Source organism: Stomoxys calcitrans, chromosome 4 (assembly GCF_963082655.1).
Source record: "Stomoxys calcitrans chromosome 4, idStoCalc2.1, whole genome shotgun sequence".
Lineage (NCBI taxonomy): Eukaryota > Metazoa > Arthropoda > Insecta > Diptera > Muscidae > Stomoxys > Stomoxys calcitrans.
Genome location: NC_081555.1, coordinates 182331974 through 182358423, shown reverse-complemented (window position 1 = coordinate 182358423; position 26450 = coordinate 182331974). Strand labels below are relative to the sequence as shown.

At 39.9% G+C, this 26450-nt stretch overlaps 1 protein-coding gene across 12 annotated transcripts in view; it reads right to left on the bottom strand.

The window, feature by feature from the left end:
• The window catches only part of LOC106095872 (disintegrin and metalloproteinase domain-containing protein 9), a 470496-nt gene that overhangs the window by 142104 nt on the left and 301942 nt on the right, over positions 1 to 26450 (bottom strand). For all 12 annotated transcript variants that reach the window (XR_001222811.2, XM_013263281.2, XM_013263282.2 and 9 more), the window contains exon 7: positions 25370 to 25516. Coding sequence is in view for 11 of the 12 variants with exons in the window: in XM_013263281.2 (XP_013118735.1) it covers positions 25370 to 25516 (147 nt within the window). In the remaining variant the exon portion in view is untranslated. The remainder of the gene's footprint in view (positions 1 to 25369; positions 25517 to 26450) is intronic.

Here is a 26450-nt window from a genome sequence, read left to right as displayed (position 1 = left end):
ACCTAACCTATTCCAGGATTTTTAAGTTGATTTTTTGAAAGAAAGAATTTTTTCTTTTCGTTTTCAAACATCAAACAGTTAGCGCAACTTTAACTTTTCTTAAACCTCTAATTTGATGAATTAATTTTAGCATTTCTTTAATAAAAGGATTAAGTTGTTGTTTACATTTAATGGTTGCTTAAAGAAAATATTTGAACTATGTTGGCATTAATGTTCTTTTAAACGTCTTTAAATCAACTTAATTAAGACTAGCAAATTTCTGATGAAAAACAAAAAAAAAAAAAAAAAAAAACAACGAGAAAAAAACATCGGAGGTGGTACCATTGTCAGGAAAGGTGGGGTAATACAAGTCTACGCACAATGAATGACGTATTATTCTCCTTTCAGGATTTTGTTGGAATTATTCTTCACATGAACTTCATTTTAAATGGGCGGAAATGAAAACTCTTTTGTATCTTTGCCATGGATGGAAGGAACTGTCAGTCTTTTTATACCCACCACCATAGGATAGGTGGTATATTCATTTGGTCATTCCGTTTGCAACACATCGAAATATCAATTTTCGACCCTATAAAGTATATATATTTCAGATCGAGGTAAAATTCTAAGACGATTTAACGATGTCCGTGTGTCTGTCCGTCTATCCGTCTGTCCGTCCGATTGTTGTTATCACTTTACAGCCTTCAAAGATTGAAATATTAAGCTGAAATTTTGCACAGATGCGTCTTTTTGATGCACGCTGGTTAAGAACTTGAGTAGGCCAAATCGGACCATATTTGGATATAGCTGCTATATAGACCAATCTAACGATATGGGTCGAATGTCCATAAATGCTTTATTTTACATCCGATTTCGCTGAAATGTGAAACAGTGAGCAGTATTAGGCCTCCTGACATCTGACCCAAATACGATCCATATCGAACTATATTTATATATAGCTGTCATATATATGGATCTGCCAATTGTTTGTTTGTTGTTCCTCCCGACATCTGAACTAAATATGGTTCAGATCGGACTATATTTAGATATAGCTGCCATATAGACCGATCTCCCGATTAAGGGTCTAAAGCCCATAAAAGCTTTATTTAGTACCCGATTTCGATGAAATTTGATACGGAGGGTTATTTTAAGCCTCCTGATATCTGACCTGAATATGGATCAAGTCGGACTATATTTAGATATAGCTGCCTTATAGACCGATCTCCTGATAAAGGGTCTGAAGCCCACAAAAGCTTTATTTTTTAACCGATTTCGCAGAAATTTGAAACGGTAGGTAGTTTTACGCCTCCTAATATACAACACAAATATAGTTCAGTTCGGACTATATTTAGATATAGCTGTCATATAGACCGATCTGCCGACAAAGGTTCTGAAACCCATAAAAGCTTTACTTATTACACGATTTATCTGAAATTTGATACTGAGGTTTATTTTAAGCCTCCTGACATCTGACCTAAATATGGATCAAGTCGGACTATATTTAGATATTGCTGCTATATAGACCGATCTCCCGATAAAGGGTCTGAAGCCCATAAGAAGCTCTATTTATTACCCGATTTTGTTGAAATTTGAGACATTGAATAGTTTTACCCCTCCCGACATCTGACCTAAATATAGTTCAGATCGGACTTTATTTAGATATAGCTGCCATATATACCGATCTCTCGATAAAGGGCATGAAGGGAATAAAAGCTTTATTTTTTATCCGATTTCGGTGAAATTTGAAACAGTAAGTAGTTCTTGGCCACCCGCCATCCCACCCAAATATGGTAAAGATTGAATATAGCTGTCATATAGACCGATCTGCCGATAAAGGGTTTGAAGCCTATAAACTCTTTATATATAGTACCCGATTTTGTTGAAATTTGCAATAGAAAATATTGTACAAACAGTGACTTATATTTATTAGACCACTCAGTGTCCGTGCCGAATTTGGGTGCATAAGTTCTCAATTTTTCAACGGATTGTGATGAAAGGGGGTTTACCTATATACCTGAGGTGGTGGGTATCCAAAGTTCGGCCCCGCCGAACTTAATGCCTTTTGCTTGTTTCTTGTGTTTGATAATATGATAAATGGAAGCCCTAACTAAATCTGAGCCAACTTTTAAGAAATCCATCAGTGTTCAGTCAATATCGGACGAAAGTATATCAGGGGCTATATCTAAATCAAAATCGATGTCAACCAAATTTGGCACACATGATGAAAGTGAAAAAGAAGACATAGTGAAACATTTTGAGAAAGTCAGTTAAGAAATGCTCTGACAAGTGCTCTAAAAGTTAAAATTATATTTGATGAATTGAACCGATTTTAGTGAAATTCTGTAGCGATGTGAGAAGCCAATAGGGAATCCTTTATGCCAAATTTCGTGAGAATCGGTTGACAAATGACCACATTTTTGCAATATTAGTCCAAACCGAATGAACAATGATATGACAGCTAAATCCAAATCGGTGCCGCAAAGGAAAGGGTTATACAAAATATTCAAAAGATCGGTTGATAAATGCGGTTACAAAGTCTCTAGAAGTGAAAATCGGAAGATAAATTTATGTGGGAGCTATATCTATGACTGAATCGATTTCAAGGAAATTCAAAATCAAGCTATGTCAAGATTCATAAGAATATCCCACATGCAAAATTTCGTATTAATAGGTTAACAACATTAACACTAGGCCAAATCTGACGACTATTTATTTGTTTGCTTTGTGGCAATTGGAGAAAAAAGCAATGTGCGAAATTTTGGGAAGATTGGTTAATAAATGCTCTTACAAAGGCCCAAAAGCGAAAATTGGGTGATATATATATATATGGGAGCTATATCTAAATTTGAATTGATTTCTATCAATCTCACCAACAGAGAATCCCTTATGCAAAATTCTGTAAGAATCGGTTAACGAATTATTCTTATACATATCAATGAGTCTACCTCTCTTCCTTCTGGGTGTTACAAACGAATGAACTACGCCAAGTTAAGCGAATGCGCTTCACTCACTTAGCGGGCCTATTTAAAAAGGGAGGTAAGAAAAAAAAACACACACACACACACTGGCACATGCATGCTTAGCAAACAAAAACTGGGAGCGATCGGTTATTGTTGGATTTCCCCCTTTTTTTTGTTTTGGGCCAAAAATATTTGGAAAATAAATGAAAGAAAAACACTCTCGAACGTGTTCGAAGAATTTGGGCCTGCCTACTGCATGAGAATGAAAAATGTGCCTAGACGTGTAAGTTGGGCCTGTCAAAAAGGTAAACGTTTTTTTATTTATCCCTCGAAACAAGAAAAACAAAACAAACAAATATACACTAACACATGTGAACCCCCCAGTCTAACCCTATGAGAGTGCACCAACGCCCTGACAGCGAATATCGCATGTTTCGGATTTGTCTGTTGGAGACTGCGAAACGCTGCGTCAGATATTACCTAAAATGATTGCTGACTGAATGTGGGCAAGTGGGTGTGTGCGAGTGGTGTGCTCTCACTTGGAAATTTAAATTTTTCCATTTCCCTTTCGATGTTCCCGTTTGCCATAGCAAACGATGTTGGGGCTGGGGCCATATGCATAGATGGGGTCGTCGGATGGCTTGAGAGCAGCCAGCACCAGCAACCCGCCTGCCTGCTGCTGCTGAAATATTTGTTTGAAAACTTTGCCTCTACTTTGAATTCGTACAAAGATGTTTGAATAACATTTTCACAGTTCGACGAATAGTTTTGAGTTTCTCTTGTAATTGCAACGAAGGACTAGCTGTTTTTTTTTGCCTGCCACCACCCAGAAAGAGCTTTTGTGCATTGCATAGCTATTTAATATGCAGATATGAGGACTTTGCAATCGAATTACATGCTCCTCCGGCGTCTCTCCATGAGCTGGGCTAAGAAGAGTTAGTTCAAGGCCATAAAGAAATACATCTTTGAACAAAGTTGGCCATCTCCGCCTGAGGCAGTGCGGGGAGGGCTTAATTTTGTTAAGCTTTCGATGAAAGGGTTGCATTTCAAAGAACATTATCCAACAATGGCCATAAGAAGTAAATGCAAGAAAATGCTGTCAGTAGATGAAAAACTGAAAAACTTATGAATTATAGCATTTCACTAAACTAAAATTGGAAAATATTTTTAATTACCTTCACTGTTTTGAGCAGAGATTTTCATCTTTTTCGTACCTGCAAACTACCTTGTGACTGCAATGGAAGACATTACAGAATTTCACACAAATTGCCTTCCGCAGGTAAATAGAAGTGACCTTTGCAACCAATTCGTCTGCTACTCCCCATATCCTATGTCAATATTTTCTACTCACACACAGGACTTTTGAGGAATTGCTTATGACACATGTGATTGTTTGTGTGATGAGGTTGTCCTTTAACATTTCATTTGGACTTGATTTCCCTGTGGCCTGTTTCCGGCACACAACTCATGCTGAGGGCAACCACATCAACATTATGCAATGGCGTCAGCCTTTCAGAGAACAGACATCAAAATGCATTCGCACCCTCCTTCCCCCTCCCTCTCTTATGCAGTTGATTAAGTTGGAGTGGTAGTGGTAGGGACAAAAACACAATTCATACACCAGCATTGATCTAGGACTAAGATTGAAGTTGATTGATTCATGCCAAATGCCTCATGTCGAACATAGCAGATTAAAAGTGATGATATCTCCTAAGCTACAAAACGGCATGTGAGGATATCACACCACAACCAAGTCTCAAATCTTAACAATGCTGGATGCTATTGTTGCTGATTTTGCATTCATTTGCATAGACTGCAATGCGTACATTTGTTGGATTGCCATTTGCTTATACAAGAGATCATTGCGTGCCCCTTTCATTTCACCTACTGCGAAAGTTCGAAAACGCTATCATTTTGGCAAAGTGATTGCAGAAAAAAAAAGGGAAATGCCTAGGTCATGGCATTTTCAAGAATAAGTTTCTATGGCAGAATTACGGTTAGGAAAAATGTTCTTGGCTCTAATGTTGATTTTTGTTTGAGGGTATGGTCCAATCGATTTTTCTGGGAATATTCTCTAACATTATTGGCAGCAAAAAATATTTTATAGCAAATGTTACTACTGATGAGGTGTATGGGGGAGATCAAGAGTCTTAAAGTTGATGTTATCAAAAATTTTACCACTAAAAACTCAGGAAGTGCCGAAGAGGACACATTTTGACATATCAATGACTATGACCTGATTCATGTTTTATCTCAATACCATAAGAAGTTCTGTTTATATCCCAGAACTGCAGAGCACTACTAAATTATACACAAATTTATACCCTACACCACTATTGTGATACAAGGTAAAGGGTGATTTTTTTGAGGTTAGGATTTTCATGCATTAGTATTTGACAGATCACGTGGGATTTCAGACATGGTGTCAAAGAGAAAGATGCTCAGTATGCTTTGACATTTCATCATGAATAGACTTACTAACGAGCAACGCTTGCAAATCATTGAATTTTATTACCAAAATCAGTTTTCGGTTCGAAATGTGTTCATTCACCGTTCGGCGATGAGGCTCATTTCTGGATGAATGGCTACGTAAATAAGCAAAATTGCCGCATTTGGAGTGAAGAGCAACCAGAAGCCGTTCAAGAACTGCCCATGCATCCCGAAAAATGCGCTGTTTGGTGTGGTTTGTACGCTGGTGGAATCATTGGACCGTATTTTTTCAAAGATGCTGTTGGACGCAACGTTACGGTGAATGAACACATTTCGAACCGAACACTGATTTTGGTAATAAAATTCAATGATTTGCAAGCGTTGCTCGTTAGTAAGTCTATTCATGATGAAATGTCAAAGCATACTGAGCATCTTTCTCTTTGACACCATGTCTGAAATCCCACGTGATCTGTCAAATACTAATGCATGAAAATCCTAACCTCAAAAAAATCACCCTTTATAGTAATTTATATCACCCAGAAGGAAGAGATATAAACCCATCGATAAGTATATGGATTGACTCAGAATCACTATCTGCTTCGATTTCGATATGTCCGTCTGTCTGTCCATGTTAATTTGTGCACAAAGTACTGGTCACAGTTTAAATCCGATCCCCTTAAAACTTGTCATAGGCTTCTTTTTAGGCCTAGAGACGAAACCTTTTGAAATTGGAATCGGGTTAGATTTGGATATAGCTCCCAATTTCGTACGATTCTGTTATGACTCTCAGAATCACAGAAATCGGTTTAGATTTAGATTTATTAATTGATCTTCTCAAAATTGTGGACAGCGGTTTGCTGTATGACTCCCACAATAAGCATGGATTTTGGTCCCAACTCTACATTTCAAATTCAAGTAAGTTTTAATTTCGATGACTTAGGCTGCATCCCTAAAATGGTGTAGAATATCGAAAGGCCGGCTTTTCCCGATGATAGCCCATCATTACTTGTTTGTTTGGAGAAAGTTTTTCCAAAGTTCATGAGGCCCTCGAGCCCATCACTCTAGGTATAATTTCTAAACAGAGATTTGAATGTGCCAAGGCAATTAATTGAGATGGTGGCTCCTTACAGAGCTGTGCTTTATGCGTTCACAACCCATGTTACAATTCAACAGGGCTTTGACCAGAGTTGAATTGCTACCAAACTCCCGGAGATGACCCTGGGACCAGGGGAAAGCTACGGGATTTTGGTGGCAAATTTCTAGAAATGACGCGACTTTTGGTCAGCACAGCTGGCAAGAAATTACTTCATGAGTTCTTTTTACAAAGGCAAAGTCTATTTTTTTAGAAAAATAAATCTAAAGGCAAAAAATTGTAATAAAATCCACAACTCTTGAGAGTGTTGATATACTGGGAGTAAAGGGCGTGCTCGATATTCGATTTTGTTGATGTTTGAACCAGGGCTGCGGAGTGGACCGGGGTCGAGTTTTTGAGGCCGGAGTCGAACTTTTGAGCAGGAGTCGAAGTTTGGTTTGGAGCCCCGCTAGCCCCGACTCCGGCTTAATACTCCGACTCCGACTTAGACTCCGACACGGGGTCGAAGTCGAGGGCCAAACTCCGCAACCCTGGTTTGAACAATGAGCTATCAGGTAACATCACCATCTACACCAAATACAATCCTAATGGGGCATATCTGATAATTAAAACCCTTGCCAAAAAATAAAACCATGACACCGATTTTGGACTGTAAAATGAGACTATATATTTCTCGTAAATGGTATACGATGAGATGGTCATCGTCCGTCTGTGCGTCTGAAATAACGCAATAGTCGTTAACAATGAAGATATTGAGCTGAAATTTTACACATATTCCCGTTTTGCTCATAGGCAGGTTTGGTTCGAAGGTGGGATATTTCGGACAATATTTTGATATGGCCCCTATATAGACCGATTCAAGGTCTTAGACCCATAAAAGATAGTCTTACGCTCGATTTCGCTGAAACATGACACAACATATTTCGATATAGCTGCTGTGCGATCATATATGGTGATCTTCTACCGGCTTTTGACTAAACTTTTATATCCGAGGTGGTGGATATTCAAGATTGTTTCTTTAGCAATAACTTTTTATACCCTCCGCCGACACGTACAACCCGTGTGGCCATGGTATATCTGGATGTAACGTTTTCTGGGCATTTATTCGTGTCGTTTCCTTCGACAGCAATAAAATCCACTCGAAACACCCCTCAACACCAGGTATTAATAAGCTTCAACATTTTGACAAAAGTCCTCACATGCTATCACTTTGATGTATCCTATTGCATTTTATCATATAAATCGCCGAGTTTTAATAAAGACAAAGTCAGCAGAGATCGTAAGACCGCCCGAACTTTGGACATACATCACCATCGATATATGCATTTCTTTTTATACCCTCCACCATAGGATGGGGGTATAATAATTTCGTTATTCCGTTTGTAATAAATCGAGATATTGATTGATATAAAATTGATCGTCTTGGCATGTTAAGTCAATCTAGCCATGACTGTCCGTCTGTCTGTCCGTCCATTTGTCTGATCTTATTTGTGCAGGTCGGTTGGGAATGTAAATGGCCCATATCGGACCATGTTTTGGTATAGCTGCCATATAAACCGATATCGGGTCGTGACATCTTGAACTTCTAGAGGGCGAAATTCATATTTTATTTGGCTGAAATTGTACATGGTGTGGTTTGTTAAAACTTTCAACAACTGTGCTAAGTATGGTCTGAATCGATTCATTACCTCATATAGCTCCCATATAAACCGATCTTGGATTTTGATATTTTGTGCCGATAGTGGGTGCTTCCAACAACTATACCGAGTCGGTTTATTACCTGATATAGCTCCCATATAAAATGTTAAAGCGATTATATTTGTTGGGTCTATAGAGGGCGCAATTCTTATTCGATTTGGTTGAAATTTTGCTTATTTCCGATTTGCTGAAATTTTGCGTGAAGTTTTTTGATTTGACCATCAACAACTGTGTATGGTCAGTACAACAGTATGGTCTAAATCGGTTTCTTTACCTCATATATTGTAGTTCCCATACAGACCGATCTCCGATCTTGACTTCGTGAACCTCTAGAGGGCGCAATTATTATCCGATTTGGCTGAAATTTTGTACGAAGTGTTTTGGTTTGACCATCAACAACCGTGCTAAGTATTGCTTAAATCGCTTCATAACCCGATATAGGTCCCTTATAAAACGATTTCGGATCTTGTTATTTTGAGCCGATAGAGAGCGCTCCCAACAACTGTGCCGAGTACGGTCCAAGTTGGTTTATTACCTGATATAGCTCCCATATAAAATGATAAAACGATTATATTTGTTGGGCCTATAGAGGGCGCAATTCTTATTCTATTTGGTTGAAATTTTAAGCCATGACTTTTACTACGGTCTCCAACATACAAACTAAGTATGGTCCGCAACCTGATATGGCTCCAATAGTATAGCAATTTTTATGCCCACCACCGAAGGATGGGGGTATATTCATTTTGTCATTCCGTTTGCAACACATCGAAATATCCATTTCCGACCCTATAAAGAATATATATTCTTGATCAGCGTAAAAATCTAAGACGATCTAGACATGTCCATCCATATGTCTGTTGAAATCACGCTACAGTCTTTCAAAATAGAGATATTGAGCTGAAACTTTGCACAGATTACTTTTTCCTCCATAAGCAGGTTAAGTTCGAAATGGGCTGATGATTTTGCTGAAATTTGGGACTGTGAGTTGTGTTAGGCCCTTCTATATCCTTTGTAAATTTGGCCCTGATCGGTTCAGATTTGGATATAGTTCCCATATAGACCGATCTCTCGATTTAAGATTTTGGGCCTATAAAAGGTGCATTTATTGTCTGATGTCGTCAATGTTCATGACAGTGAGTTAAGTTAAGCCCATTGATATACTTCTGCAATATGGCACAGATCGGTCCAGATTTGAATATTTGCCATATAGAGCGATGTCTCGATTAACGGTTTTGGGCCCATAAAATGCGCATTTATCGTCCGATTTCGCCGAGATTTGTGTAATTTGCGTTGTGTAAGGCTCTTCGACATTTTTTTTTAGCAACTTGGTCCAAATCGGTCCTGATTTGGATATAGCTGCCATGTAGACCGATATCTCGATTTAAAGTCTTGGCCCCATAAAAGGCGCATCCGATTTCACAGAAATTTGACACAGTGACTTATGTAAGGCTTTTCGACATCCGTGTCGTATATGGTTCAGATCAGTTTTTTTTAGATATAGCTACTAAAAAGACCAATATTTTGTTATATACAATTGAACAATGACTTGTACTTATTAGTATTTAGTCCAAATCGGAACATATTTCGATAAAACTGCTATGGGACATATGGTATGCAATTTTCACCGAAAAGGTGGTTTACATATATACCCGAAGTGGTGGGTATCCAAAGATCGGCCCGGCCGAACTAAACGCCGTTTTACTTGTTATCATTATCCTTTGTTTGCCTATAAATAGATATCGGGCAAAGAACTTGACAAATGCTATCTTTATAAGATCCGGCCGGGCCGAACTTAGCACGTTTTTATCTGTTTTAAATAATACAGATCAGTTTAGCCGTTTAAGAGTCACCCTTAGTCACGCTGAAAGAGTATGACCTCTACAAGTGCCTGTATCATTTTGTACATCTCAGATCAATAGGTCATAGATTGGGGACCAGATCATAGGTTGGCGACTTATTTCCATTTCTAATCTCTTAAAGCGATATTTGCCCGGATTTGCATATAAGCCATATGAGGTACAATGAGCAAAAAGGCATCTGGGACAAATGAAAAAGGATGTCGGAGGGCTTAATAATAATCACTGTCCCAAACTTCAGGATAATAAATGCACCTCCTATGGGCTCAAGACTTTCAATCAAGAGATCTATCTATATGCCAGCTATATGAAAATCTAGACCGATTTGGGCCTAATTGAAAGCCTAATACAACTCATTGTCCCAAATTTCAGCAAAATCGGATATTAAATATAGCTTTTATGGGCCTTATCGACAGGTCGGCATATATGAAGGCTATATCAAGATATAATCCGAGATAGCCCATCTTCGACTTTAACCTGCCTATGGACCAAAAAAGGAATCTCTGCAAAGTTTCAGCTCAATATCTCTATTTTGAACACTGCAGGGTGATTTCAATAGACAGACGGATTTTTACGACTACGATCGAGTTGGCAATGGATATTTCTTCGTGTTGCAAACGGAATAACAAAATAAATATACCCCCCCCCCCATATTAAAATTTATTTAAAGCTATCTTTTGAAATTTCAACATTTAAAATTTTCCCTGTACATACTTCTATTCAACCGACGCAGCGAACCTTATGGCACATCTGTTGGCCTTAAAGTTATTTTAGTCTTTGATGGCAACATGTTTAATCTGTTGCTATCTCGAACTGCACATATTTCATAGCCATTTCACATTATTACCATGTCATCACTTTCATGTCGCGGAAAACAAATTTGAAGCCATTATTCTTAAATAATCACTAAGTTCGGTGGGCTTTAGGTGATGGTGGTGGTGGGGGCATTGAGGAGGGTAGCTTCCCGTAGATCCGTTTGTTTGTTGTTATTGGCGTAGTGGTTGGTTAATTAACTTATGCGGCTGTGCGAAGAAGACGCCTTCAGTGGGATTGGTATGCCAAAGGATAAGATTTATGACCTGACGAATTTAAATTTTGGACGAAACAACGAAATGAATAATTGTAGCCTTTTTGTGTTTCACATTCATGGGTTTGTCGCAGCGTTGAAATTTGTTTTCGCCCACCAATATCTTTTCAATCTATGATGGCGGGCGCTTAAGCCATGCAAGGATATCAGGAGATCGTTGGAAGTTTTTGTTCGTTTTGTATTAACCGCTTAACAAAACATAGTCGTCATCCCTGGTACTGTTGATGTTTTTCAAAGGATTATAATTTTGCCTCCTGACCTCCTAGTCATTGGCAATGGCGGTTTGCTGGGCCAGGCCTGTCATCACTTCATCGTAGAATGGGAAGTATATGCAAAAACGTGTACCCGCTCAGTCAGTAGTCAGTCCATGTGTGTGTGTGTGTGTGTGGGACAACCCTTCTCCTGTGGTTGTGGGATTACAAGATGAGGAAAAAAACAGTACGGGTCACGGCACGAGAAGGCGGAGTAGGATGAAGAGAAAGCTGATGTAGGTTAGTTTTTTGGTTGGTTTTTCTGGTTTGGAGATGCCAGAGCGATTTTTTTGTTTCTGCTTTGAGTTAGCCCTGGTGTTTCTTCTTTTTTTCGGTGGCATTTGGTTTTGCTGGCTGTTGTAACCCGGCTTTGCCACAACACATACCCCCCCCCCACACACACACACACACACACATACACACACACACAAAGAATATTGCCAGGCGTGGAGTTTGTGGTTTTGCAACGTTTTGTCGTTTTAACATATTGTCGAGTTTAGCTGTGTTTTATTTGAAAACAATGCCGGGTAAAAAAGTTAATTAAAAAATCTTATGGTTTTGTGTTCACACACCCACACCCATACCCATACTCATACCCCTACCCGTGCATTGCCTGTCGCAGTTAGCGAATACTGAAAATATCCTGGCAGCCATCACTGTATCAGCCTTCATCAGCCTGCCGTTGAGTTTTGGCGCTGTGAATGGTTATTTTGTCAAAGGATTAATAAGTTTTCGGGTGTTCGCTCTCCCCCTCTGCCATTGGATGTGGATGTGGTGGTAATTAAAAAACGGTATTCCTTAGTTACATTTTGATGGCTTTTTATGGTAACTCCAACTCCAACTACGAGTCCTTTCATCCTTTGGCTCACACAAAAACCATCAATGCTGCCTGAGGATGACAGATGTTCTTATTTGTCCCGTTTCACTTTGCTTTTCGGTAATTCGGATCCGTCATCAATTTTTAAGGGTCTATTTTTGCAAATTACATTTTTCGTTATGAAAATGTTTCTAATTGAGCTTATTTCCGCTGTTGCTGATGTAGGAGGGGAGCAGGAGGTGAACACAAGCCCATACAAATCATACATTCCATGAGAGTGCTGCTGATTAAATTTGTTGGTTGCATTCGAAAATGAATTGAAGAAATGGGTGCCAGAGACCCATTTCCCAATATATTATGGACCTGTAGAATTCGAAGAATTAGTGGATGGTGGTGATGGGGTAAATAATTGTCAGCATTTTCAACAACACTAAGTAACAAATTTCATCCAAATAAAGCTTTCAGAGAATTTGGTAAGCTTAAATATATATTTCTCCTCTTGACATTTAAGTCAATATTTGGTTGTTATTGAAATTATCTTGAAAATTTGGTAAAAGACTATCTTAACAAAAAGCATGAATTCGATTTTTATCGAAATTTAGTTTTAACATATAAAAGCGTGCTAAGTTCAGCCGGGCATGATCTTGGGAACACCCCACACTGGATTCTGCAAAAAAATTAAATAAAATTAATTTCTTAGAAGAGTAGAGTTGAACTTTATATACCAAATTTCTTCCAAACCAGCCAAAAATTGAAGTTCCAAGTGGTGGTGGAAGGCTAATCGGGAGATCGGATTATATGTTTATAGACCGATTTGGATAAAAGTTACCATGGATGATGGAAGTCATAACAAAGCACATGTGAAAAAATTCTCGAATAACAATTTCGACCTCCATGGGAGATCGGTTTGGTATGAGAGCAAAATCAGTTTTAAGACGCACTTAGATTGGTACTATTTCAGCCCAATCGGATAATAATGGCAGTTTATAGGGGCTCAAATAGTCAAGTCGAAGGACCACTTTATTTGAGAGCTATATCCAAATTTAAACCAATATGGACCATTTTCAATCCCCTACGACTTACATCGATATCTGTGCGTCTAGTTTTACGCGTTCAACCGCTATAATGATTTCCACGGACAGACGAACAGGGGTCCAACGCGCATCGTTATAACGATTTAGAGAGTAAAAAAACATTCTTTTCAAGGATTTTTGAAAATTTTCTTTTTTTTCTTTTGAATGCGTTGACACCTCAGATACTTGACCCCAAATTGTCAATTATTCGTAACTTTTTCACAAATTTCTGCCTACCTTGGGACTAAGACTCTTAATCGGCGGATCGGTCTATATGGCAGCTATATCCAAATTTGGACCGATCTGTGCCAAATTCATGAAGGATGTCGAAGGGCCTAACATAACTTACTGACCCAAATTTCGGCGAAAGCGGACAATAAATGCGCCTCCTATGGGCGAAAAACCTTATATCGAGAGATCGGTCTATATGGCAGCTATATCCAAATCTGAACCGATCAGGGCCAAATTGACTAAGGATGTCGAAGAGCGAAAAAGATATTTCAGCAAAATCGGATAATAAATGTGGTTTTTATTGACCTAAGACCCTAAATCGGCGGATCGGTCTATATGGGGGCTATATCAAGATATAGTCCGTTATAGCCCATCTTCGAATTTAACTTGCTTATGGATAAGAAAAGAATCTGTGCAAAGTGTCAGGAAACAATGCAAATTTGGCAGATGAACATTCCACTAAGGAGCAGGGACAAACTTCTCACATATCAATGAGTGCAGTCCGATTCAAGTTTAAGCTCAATGGCAAGGGGCCTCCTTTTTTATTGCCGAGTCCGAACGGCATGCCGCAGTGCGACACCTCATTGGAGAGAAGTTTTATATGCCAAAATTGCTACCATTAGGAGGGGAAAACCACCGTTGGCTATTTTTTCTGATGGTCTCGCCAGGATTCGAACCCAGGCGTTCAGCATCATAGGCGGATATGCTAACCTCTGCGCTACGGTGGCCTCTTAAAGTCGCAGCTTAATGTCTGTATTTTTAAAGACTGTGGCGTGATTTCAACAAACAGACGGACAGACAGACAGACGGACAGACAGACAGACGGACAGACGGACAGACGGACAGACGGACAGACAGACGGACAGACAGACAGACGGACAGACAGACGGACAGACAGACCGACGGACAGACGGACAGACAGACAGACGGACAGACAGACGGACAGACAGACAGACGGACAGACAGACAGACAGACAGACAGACAGACAGACAGACAGACAGACAGACAGACGGACAGACGGACAGACGGACAGACAGACGGACAGACAGACGGACAGACAGACAGACAGACAGACAGACGGACAGACAGACAGACAGACAGACAGACAGACAGACAGACAGACAGACAGACGGACAGACAGACAGACAGACAGACAGACAGACAGACAGACAGACAGACAGACAGACAGACAGACAGACAGACAGACAGACAGACTGACAGACAGACAGACAGACAGACAGACAGACGGACAGACGGACAGACGGACAGACAGACAGACAGACGGACAGACAGACGGACAGACAGACAGACAGACAGACGGACAGACAGACGGACAGACAGACGGACAGACAGACGGACAGACAGACGGACAGACAGACGGACAGACAGACGGACAGACAGACAGACGGACAGACAGACGGACAGACAGACGGACAGACAGACGGACAGACAGACGGACAGACAGACGGACGGACAGACAGACGGACAGACAGACGGACAGACAGACAGACGGACAGACAGACGGACATGGCTAGATCGTCTTAGCATTTTACGCTGATCAAGAACATATATGCTTTATAGGGTCGGAAATGGATATTTCAATGTGTTGCAAACGGAATGACAAAATGAATATACCCCCATCCTTCGGTGGTGGGTATAAAAATTAACATTCTTCGGGTTGTTGATAAACCATTTTCTACCAAAACTAATCGGTTTCTTACCAACGCTTAATCTAGCCAAATTTTATTATAAGAATCTATTTAAGTTACTTGATATTTTGTCCTTTGAAAATATTTTCTTGGGGTATCGCCTTTAAAGCAAAAGTCTTGGAAAAAATATATCGGAGTTTTTTATTAAGAGAAGATTTAATAAAATTTTTTTCTTTGGAATAAGAATAACCTATACGAAATTTTTTTGATTGGAAACTTAAAAAAAATTATTTTTGTCTTTTGCAAAAAATTGTCTGCGCATTTATTTGTTATATTCAAGAGAAAGAGAGATTTATCCAATGATCAAAATCACTTTCTGATTCCAGTTTGCTATGTCTGCCCATCTGTCTGTCTCTCCATATTAATTTGTTTACAGTACAAAGTACAGGTTGCAACTGTATTCCGATCATCTTTAAATATGACACTGGCAATTTTTTGTGCTAGAGATGAAAGTTATTGAAAATTGAAGAAATCGGTTCCTCCCATATACGTCTTCGACCGATTGGGACTATTATTGCAATAATGTGGTTATTTGTTAACCGATTGCCTTGAAATTTTATGCGAAGGATACCCTAAGGACTCTCGACCAGGGCTGCGGAGTCGAGCAATTTTGACTCGCCTTCGACTCTGGAAAGATAGCTCGACTCAGAGCACATCATTTTTTAACATTTCTTTTAATTTTTAAATTAAAAGAAAATCTTTTTCGTTTGTTTCTCTTTCGAGACGAGCCCAATGATCAATGATTTTTTTGGCAATGGAAAAAGCCTGAGATCACCAAACACTTCAACGCGTTTCGTCCTTTGGTTAGAATAACTCATTGGTCATATTAGTTGTGAAGGCCTTATGTTGGTATGTTGTACCTATATCGTATTTATTGCAAAAACGACTTTATGATATAAATACCCATGCTCGAAAACCCTGTCTTCTAGCTCCTTTCCCAATGCATGTGTTTGTGTTATGCCAGATTTGTTGTCTACACAATTACACTACTCACATGGCATACACATAATTCTGTGGATCTTTTGAAAGTTGTATTGAGGGCTTCGAACGTTAGACAACGACAACTCTCTTCCTGTTGCTCCCAGGTTCGAATCCCGGCCGTGCTCTGGGGAAAAAATATCTGTTATGACTCTTCTGATCACTATTGAATCTCATAGAAGTCGGTTCGCCCAGTGTCGCCTGATTTTCACTTCTAGAGTCCTTGCAAGCGCATTTATCAACTGATCTTCTCAAAATGTCGAGCAACTATTTCGTCTATGAGCCCCCAAAATATGTACAGATTTTGGTCGAAATTCTACATAGAGACAAGATTTTAATAATTTTTTTCTAAAGCTTAAAATTTTAATGAAACTTTTTGTAAAACAAAATATTTCAATGGAATTTTTTCCAAACAAATTTTTTCCATGCAATGCATGTGTTTGCGTGTTGTGGTGGCAGCCTTTGAGTAGAAGTAAAGTCTGCCACTACAACACACAAACACATACAAAAAGAACAGCTAGCTACACTGGGTGTCGGACATTGTTAGTATGGTATTTATATCAAAGAGGCGTGTTCGCAATGAATTCGATATAAGTACGGCCTTTGAAGCCTTCACACCTAAAAGTCTGCGAAGATGACCTTCCTTAATCAAGAGGTCGAAACGCGTCACACTATGGTTGGTGTTGTTGTATCTTCTGGTTTTACTTTTCCATTGCACGTTAAAAAAAATCTTCGATCATTGAGTTCGTCTCAAAAGAGAAATAGAATAAAATTTTTTCCAAACAAACTTTCAATGATGTTTTTAAACCTTCGCCGTAAATATGAATATCGAATTCGTGCCATTGTAGCACATGTCTCCCTATGACGCTGAATTGTCGTGATTGGTCTATTGTATATATCCATTTGGCGGGTTCTGGACGGCCCTACACATGGTATCACTTGCCGCACCGATTTTGCATAAGTGAGCTCGTAGTCTTATGTGCCCCGTTATGACACCAAAAGCTATACTGACCTAATTCTTGCTTCCTTTCAGTAATAGCCTCGTATTCTCATGATCCGGATCACCCCATAAGATTTTTGCCATCCTACCGATTGTTTCTCTGTTCCACAGTGTTGCATGCGGTTGTCGCCCATGGGCTTAAATCGAACTGCGTCGACCCCAAACAAATTCGTGCAATACTCCCAAATCCCTTTAATTTGAGCCCCATATTGCAATGGTCGGTAAATATGAACCATTTTGAGGGTGTTTTGGGACTGGGGCGGCCACCGGTACTTTGCCCTGAAAATATATATCAAATTCGTTCTTTACCCCTAAATACCATTGATTTGAGCTTTAATTTGCCATAGTCTGATATGAAGTTCAGTGTAGGGGGTGACGCCCTTAAACACACCCTAAACTGAACTTCATATCCCCCCAAAAACTTTGCTCCAAAATTTCATATCAAATTCGTCTTCTACTCTCAAATATTTATCATTTAAGTCCCATATTGTCATAATAGGTCAATTAACCTAATTGAAGTATTTTTAGGAGAAAAAGCGCCACCTGGACTTGAACGCAAAATTTAATGTCATATTGTGATCTACTCCCAAATACCTTTCACTTGAGTCTCATATATCCATGGACGGCTAATATGCCCATTTATGGGTAATTGGTATACTACTTTTCCTTTGAGTCCCATACTTTTCTTTTGAGTCGCATATTGATAGGAATGCCGAATATATCTGTTTAGAGGAGTTTTGTGGTTGGGGCGGCCCGTATTTAAATATGATATTCGTTTTCTCCATCTTGGTTTTGGGTGGCGTTTTTGGTGTAAGGGGGAGGGACCGCCCCCATCCGATATCTAAAAATTATATAGCCTAAGTTTTCTTCCAGACAAACTTACACAATTTGTGAAAATTTTAAGAAAATCGGTTCAGCCGTTTTTTGATTCTACGGAAAAAACGAAAAAACCGAGTCCCATATAGTCATGATGGGTCATATGCCCATGTAATGCATTTTTGGGAGGTAGGGTGACCCCTTATACTTCGATGTGATTTTGTATGCCATATTCGTAATCTACTCCCGAATACCTTTCAATTGAGGCCCATATTGACATGAACGCCCAATATGTCTGTTTGGGGGAATTTCGGGGTTGGAGCGTCCCGATGGGTACTTAGACCCAAATTTGACGTCAACCCCTACACTTCGAACTGATTTTGTATGCCATATTCGTAATCTACTCCCGAATACCTGTCATTTGAGGCCCATATTGACATGAACGCCCAATATGTCTGTTTGGGGGAATTTCGGGGTTGGAGCGGCCCGATGGGTACCTAGACTCAAATTTTAACACCATATTCGTTTTCTAGTCTGCAATACCTTTCATTTGATACCCATATTGTCTCGATCGGTGCACTTTTAATTTTGGGTGGTATTTTTGAGTAACGAGCAGGGTACGCCCCCCTCAGAAATCAAGAAATTATAAAGCCTATTTCTCCTTCCTGTCCCTGTTCGCAATCTACTCTCGAACTCGAACACCTTTCATTTGAGTCCCATATTGTCATGATCGTCCAAAAACCTTATAATAGGGGGTATGGGGGATGGGACGGCCTCCCACCTACTTGGACCCAATTTTTAATATGAAATTCGTACTCCACTCCTGAATACCTTTCACTTGAGTCCCATATTGTCCCGATCGCTCCATTTTTATTTTTGGGTAGTACTTTTTGGGCAAATGGAAGGGTCCGCCTCTCTTCCGATATCAAAAAATTATATAGCCTATGTTTCCTTCCAGACCAACCTACACAATCTGTGAACATTACTTGAACATGCACCTATTTGCACTTATAGAGCCGTAGTTATTACAATTTTGTATATATTTGTTCGAAATTTGATTCGGTAGCTTTATAAGCCATCTCAAAACCTCGGCCGAAGTTCATCAAAATCGTTTCCAAATTCTCCAAGATATAACTTCTATATGGGGCGCCCCGGTAGCCGAGTTGGTAGCGTGCTTGGATTACCAGTGCAGGGGTCGTGGATTCGATTCCCGCCAGAAGCCTTGGTCTGTCGCTACTGGACCTAAAATTGTCTACGTGAGTCTGTACTGCCACTATGACCTAACCTAGATATAGCTCCTTATTTTCACTTACAGAGTAGCCTAAGTATATAACACAGTCGGTACTGCCCGCCTTTTGCATTTCCTTACTTGTTTTATTTGTACATTTTGTGGACTCGCTTTAATCCGGTATAACTGTGTCAATGTTTGTTTCATAGTTTAATTGACCTTTTGGTTGTACTCGTTGAATGAGGTGGCAAATGTATTCTATTCGTTGCCTTGTCTGAGAGGAAAGCTTTTGTTGGACTAGCAAAGCGAATGTGGGTGGTGTCAATCATCAATTCTCTTATAATTGAAGCTAATTAATAAACTTAATTGAAGCAATTAAAATCAAAGCATACAAACAATTTCGATTGTGATTTCGACTTTGATTTCGGTTGGCAATGGCAACGACATCGGCATCGGCACCACCATCATCAACGCCTAACCATCAGCGTCATAACATGTTCGCTCATTCTTCTATCCAGGGTATGGCGACACTGTCATTTCAATGACTGCTGTTGCTAATCGCATTGTTGGGGAAATGAAAATGAAAACGGTTCGGAATGGAATTGCAAATAATTGAATTCGAACAATGAAAACAATTTCTTGACTCTTTATGTCATCTCTTCAAATTGGTTGCAGGTATTTTCCAATACAAACGCCAAGGGACAACACCAACATCTCACAAAAAAAGTTTGCCATGTCGCGAGTAGAGACGGATTTGCACATAGCTGCCTCCGTTCTTAGGGTATTTTGATGAGGATCACTTTTCCAAGCGGCTCCAATTCCTGCGTCCCAATACCAATGGCAGTTGATATGGTAAGAAAATCACTTTAAATCGCTTCACGGTCTTGCCTTTTGTCTCATGCAGCTGGGCCATAATCTATTGTCATCATCATCGTCATCGCCGCCATCATCACCAGCACAAGCACCAGGCTTGCCATAACAATCACGGTTGGGTTTGTTTGGCTTTTACCTTAAAGTTGAGCGGTTGGAATCGCCACCAAGTCACAGCCCAAACATGGTTTCGTGGTATTTATTCCCATCAGTGACAAAAGCCAGTTCAGACCCATAACAATAAAATCTTTTTCTTTAGCAAAAAAAAAAGGAAGAAAATAAGGACATGCTCTCTCTCACACATACATATGGAGTTGTTTTATAGGGAATAAAAACACCAAACCATCGGTGTTGTTTTTATCCGTACCACTTCAAGTGATTTCAGGCATTCGAATTAAGGCAAAAAAAAAAACCCAAGTCTACTACCGCCACCATTCAGCCCAGCAAAGGTGTGAACTGTGAGTTCAAAAAAAAAAAAAAAAAAGGTTACGAGAGCAGAACGCAAAATTACTGCAATAGAATGCGTTTCACAAGCCATTTCTATGGACACTTCCGTCAGAGATATCATCCGATTACAATATGGTTGGAAAGCTAATTGCTATAAGGCTTAAATTTATGTTGGGCATACAGATGGCGACAATATTGTTTACAAATGAAAGAGATTGGAAAGATTACGAGTTTGAGGCTAATCACACTTTCAATATGTTCCGCATTTTGAGGTCAAGTCATAGATATTTGACAGTAGGGTACAATTGTACCATCTTCATGTGGTTCGAAGTATACGTGGACTTGGTCTGATCTTCACCCTTTATTCCAGATTGCTAAAACATTTTTAGGTTTTATATAAGCCTGCTACAGGTCGGCCTTGTATATGTTAACTTAAGTTGTTTTTTTTCTCCAAAGTGGAGTCTAGCTAAAGACAACGAATTTAGGCACAAAGAGTTGCGTTAGGCCCCTCGACATTCGCACCGTGTAAGGTCAAGCCGCCATATGTACCGATCTCCCGATTGAAGTTCTATGGACAATAAAAGCATGTTTATTATTCGATTTCCCTGAAATTTGACACAGTGGGCTGTGTTAAGCTCCTTGACATTCGTGTTCTATATGGTTCAGATCGGTCTGTATTTGGGTATAGCTGTCATATACATGTACCGATCTCCCGATTTAAGTTCTTAGGCCCATAAAAGGTGCATTTTTTAACCGATGAATGTGATACAATGATTTATGTTAGACCCTTATATAGCCTTCTTGAATATGGTGGAGATCGCACTTCGTGCAAAATTTCATTCAAATCAGATAAGAATTGCGCCCTCTAGTGGATGAAAAAGTCAAGATTCAAAATCGGTTTATATGGCAGCTATGTCAGGTTATTGACCGATTTGAACCATAATTAGCACACTTGTTGGAAGTCATAGCGAACACGTCGGTCAAAATTTCATTCCAATCGGATGAGAATTGCGTCCTCTAGAGGCTCAAGAAGTCAAGATTCAAAATCGGTTTATATGGCAGCTACATCAGGTTATTGACCGGTTTAAACCATACTTAGCACAGTTCTCGGAAGTCATAGCGAAACACGTCGTGCAAAATTTCATTACAATCGGATAACAATTGCGCCCTCTAGATGCTCAAGAAGTCAAGACCCAAGATTGGTTTATATGGCAGCTATATCAGGTTATCATCCGGTTTAAACGTTTAGGATACTGCTGCCAGCCATCTGGAAGATCAAGCTACACAGATGGATCAAAGTTAGTGGACAAAGTGGGCCTGGGGCCTACATTGAGAACTCAGGGACTGAAATTTGTTTTGGACTTCCAGACTTTAAATCGATCCTGCAGATGGAGATCCGGGATTTCACGGAATTCGTAAGATGGTGTGGTGCTAACGCAAGGATGTCGAGTGTGAACATCTTTACGGACAATAAACTGGCCACCAAAGCAATAACAGCCAGAACGGAAAGGTCACGAACAGTTTTGGAGTGTAATAAGGAGATTAACGTCTTCTCTAAGAATGGCACGATCCGTATCGTTTGGGTGAAAGCAGACGATTTGGCAGTGAAGGTCAGAGGACTGCTGTCAATAAATTTGGTTAACCAGAAACCTTTTGGGTCGACTTAGACCGAGTAAATGGCGTGGTCGACGAACGCGCATGTAGCGTTGTGCGTTGTGAGAGGAAGTGGATGTTGCTGAAAGGAAGTAGGCAGCAGGTCAGTACAGTTTTCGGTATGACATCAGGACACATAGGACTACGAAGTCACTAATGCAGAATAGGTGCGGCAAGCGATAGCACGTGTAGGGCATGTGGGAAAGATGGTGACACGTTGAAGCATTTCCTACGTCATTACCCGACTTTCGCGGCTAACTGCCACAGCAGCAGTTAGGTGGGAACACAATACCAGATATGTACCGACTTAAGGTCATTGTATGGAAAACAATTGGGGATTTTGTAAGTTGCACGGAATTCTAAATTTGATTTTCTTTTTATAGCCGCCACCGAAGGATGGGGATATATTCATTTTGTCATTCCGTTTGCAACACATCGAAATATCCATTTCCGACCCTATAAAGTATATATATTCTTGATCAGAGTAAAAATCTAAGGCGATCTACGATCCATGTCCGTGCGTCTATACGTCCGTCTGTCCTTTCGTCTGTCCTTTCGGCTGTCCTTTCGTCTGTCCTTTCGTCTGTCCTTTCGTCTGTCCTTTCGTCTGTCCTTTCGTCTGTCCTTTCGTCTGTCCTTTCGTCTGTTATTTCGTCTGTCCGTCCGTCTGTCTATCCGTCTGTCCATCCGTCCGTCTGTCCGTCTGTCTGTCCGTCTGTCCGACCGTCCGTCTATCCGTCTGTCTGTTGAAATCGCGCTTCAGTCTTTAAAAATGGAGGTATTGAGCTGAAACTTTGCACAGATTCCTTTTTTTTGTCCATAAGTAGGTTAAATTTGAAGTTGGGCTATATCGGACTATATCTTGGTATATCCCCCATAAAGACCGATACGCCGATTAAGGGAAGCCACATTTATTATCCGGTTTAGCTGAAATTTGGGACAGTGAGTTGTGTTAAGCCAGTCGACATCCTTCTTCAATTTGGCCCAGACCGATCCCTCGATATAAGGTTTTGGACCCATAAAAGGCGCATTTATTGACCAATTTTGCCAAAATTTGGAACAGTGAGTTGTGTTAGGCCTTTCGACATCTTTCTGTAATTTGGTCTAGATCAGTCCAGATTTGGATATAACTGCCATATAGACCGATCTCTCGATTTAAGGTTTTGGGCCCATAAAAGGCGCTTTTATTGTCCGAATTCGCCGAAATTTGGGAAAGTGAGTTGCATAAGGCTCTTCAAAAACTTCCTGGAATTTAACTCAGATCAGTCCAGATTTGGATATAACTGCCACATAGACCGATCTCTCGTTTTAACGTTTTGGGCCCATAAGAGGCACATGTATTGTCCGATTTCGGTAAAATTTGGGACAGTAAGTTTTATAAATTTGGGACAGTAAGGCCCAGATCAGTTCAGATTTGAATATTGCTGCCATATAGACCGATTTCTCGATTTAAAAGTCTTGGCCCCATAAATGGCACATTGACTTATGTTAGGCTTTTCAACGTCCGTATCGTATATGGTTCGGATTGGTCTATATTTGGATATGGCTACCAAAAAACCAATATTTGTTCTATAAAATTGAACAATGACTTATACTTATTAGACTACGCAATGTCCGTGTCGAATCCGGTCCAAATCGGACCATATTTCGATGAAGCTGCTATGGGGGCATACATTATGAATTTTTCATCGTATTATGGCGAAAGGTGGTTTACTTGATGTAGTGGGTATCCAAAGTTCGGCCCGGCCGAACTAAGCGCCTTTTTACTTGTTCGAGGTTACTTTTTAGTATTTAAGCGAACCTAATTTTTAAATTGAATTCATTACTCCTATACGTGACCAATTTTTCTTTACACCGTAACTCTTTCGTTTTTTTTTTGCGAAAAAAAAATATCGATCCACCCTCGTAGCTCCACTCAAGAAGAGTGAGTTATGATGACTTTTACGACGAGATGAGGTTGACGACAGAATCGAATTTCAAATGAGGGCAATAATAATGGGACAACACTTATTCATGCACAGGGCGAATGTGCGGGCGTATGTGTGGACGAAGGTATGCTAGGAGTTTTGTAATTTGCATTGAGGAAATGCCACTTCATCCAGACACCTGTTCGGTATAACCCGATGGTGTAACCCCACGTTCCATTTGTGCAAGTAACTCAATCAGCATTTTTGTACATGCTCCACTCCAAGCATCGCGTTTTTTTCTGCCGTTGTATTTTTTGTTGGGTTTTTACATCGCCCATGTTTTTTTTCCACACCGATTAATATTTTATACCGCCAGCGTTCCATATTTTGTGAGATTTATAAGAGAGTGTTCGTGGTTGGTGGTAGCAATGAAAATCAATATAAACGTTAGCTGCCATAAATCTAATTCGTTGCTGGCGTTACGATTGCCGTTGATGTTGGCATTGCCTTTTGTCGTTGAGGATGACGATGTCATTGGGGAGGCTTCCTTGCCACCGTCTGGCGTCTCTCCGCGTTTTTGTGTATGCGATTTAAGCTGATCCCCAACTTTCGAATGCGAAATTCAAATAAATGGCCCACCCAAACGGGGAGCAGAGATGGTGGATAGGTTGTTTGGTTGGTTGCTTGGTTGGATTGTGTGCATGCCGTGAAAAACGCCAACGTTAGCAAAGAAATCATAAGTTTTCGCATTTAGAGGTCTTGTTCGTCCTGGCAACGTTTAGACCCCGACAGCCGACCCAACCTTCCCTTGTTAAGATGATTTTATTTGCTCTCAAACCCCTTGGTAGGATATAATCGAAATATTTGATTGTTTTGTTGTTGTTGTTGTTGTTTTTTTTTTGTTGTTGAGTGAGTGAGGAAAAAAACACACAAAAAGGATTGTGGGTGTGTTGACTTGAGTGGAGAATGGAGGATATGGTTGAAATGTTTTTGGCTAATATAACGACAACAGTGTGTGTGGGACACTTTAAAAAAAGGTTGTTTCTTATGGCAAAAAGTTTGGAAAGTGTTGAATCGTGAATTTCGTTTTGGCACCACATAAATTTCTTGACTTGTTTTTTTTTTTTGTTTTTTTCCAACAAAGACAAAAACGACATCAGGTAGTCGAGTTGTAGGTGGGCATAAAGCGAGCACGTAGACCGATTTTTTCTTTTTTTTCTGTTTTTTTGTTGTTGTTACTTTTTGCCAATCAAGTGCCATATGGCATTCTTCTTCAATTACTTACCGACAGATCGCCTCCATAGAAGGGATGTATCACGAACGTCTCATTGCCTATGTGTATGACACCGCTGACACCATTGCATGTATGAAAGGCTGCACTGGCACCCGGATAGTCTTTAACCGTTCCATGGTAGTAACAATGTTCTATATCCTGTAAGGAGAGGGTTTGAGAGAGAAAAGTTTTTAAGTAATTAATTATACGCTTAAATCGATTACCTATAGATTTGTGTATAAGACATGAAATGAGCACACGACTCATAGTACGTGAGAGGCGTGTTTTAGACTATTAACACTAACATACAGAGATTTCTTTATAATAAAATACTATGTTGTTTTTATGCCTGCCACCTTAGGATGGGAGTATACTTTCTTGGCTTTCTGTTCATAACACTTTGAAATATTAGTCTGCGGCCCTATACACATGCAGATACTATTACCCGTCATGACATTCTGAGTCAGACTAAGTTTTTCCTCGAATGGGTCCAATTTTCCTGAACCCAGAAAAGCGCTGCTAGGTTCATACATTGCTATAGTCGATAATCAATCGATCCCCCGATTTGACTTTTATAGTCTCTGAAAGCCTGAATTTTTACTCGATTGACTTGAAAATTGGGTGTGGGAATTAAGTTTACATCTTGCAATACCTAATCAAAGCACGCTATGAATTTTGGGAATATCATTCCAGATTTCGATATTGCAAATTTGCTCATCAACATTTCATTAAGGGGAGACAACTTCTCATATATCAAAGAGTGCTGTCCGGTTCAAGGGGCCTCCTTTTTATAGCCGAAGCCGAACTGCGTGCCGCAGTGCAACACCTCTTTGGGCAGAAGTTTTTACATGGCAAAGTACCTCACAAATATCGCCAGCATTAGGAGGGGAAAACCGGAAACGCGGAGAGACGGTCACGGCTAAACATAATCAAGAAAAACTGTGAGTCGAAAAGTGGGTACAGTTCATCATTTAACCATTTAAGCCTACTGGATCCCCTAGGATATATCATGTCAATTTTTGATCGTCTTGTCGGGGCGAGTTATTGCTGACTGATCCCCATAATACCGAGTAGAGGTAGCAGTGTGTTGTGT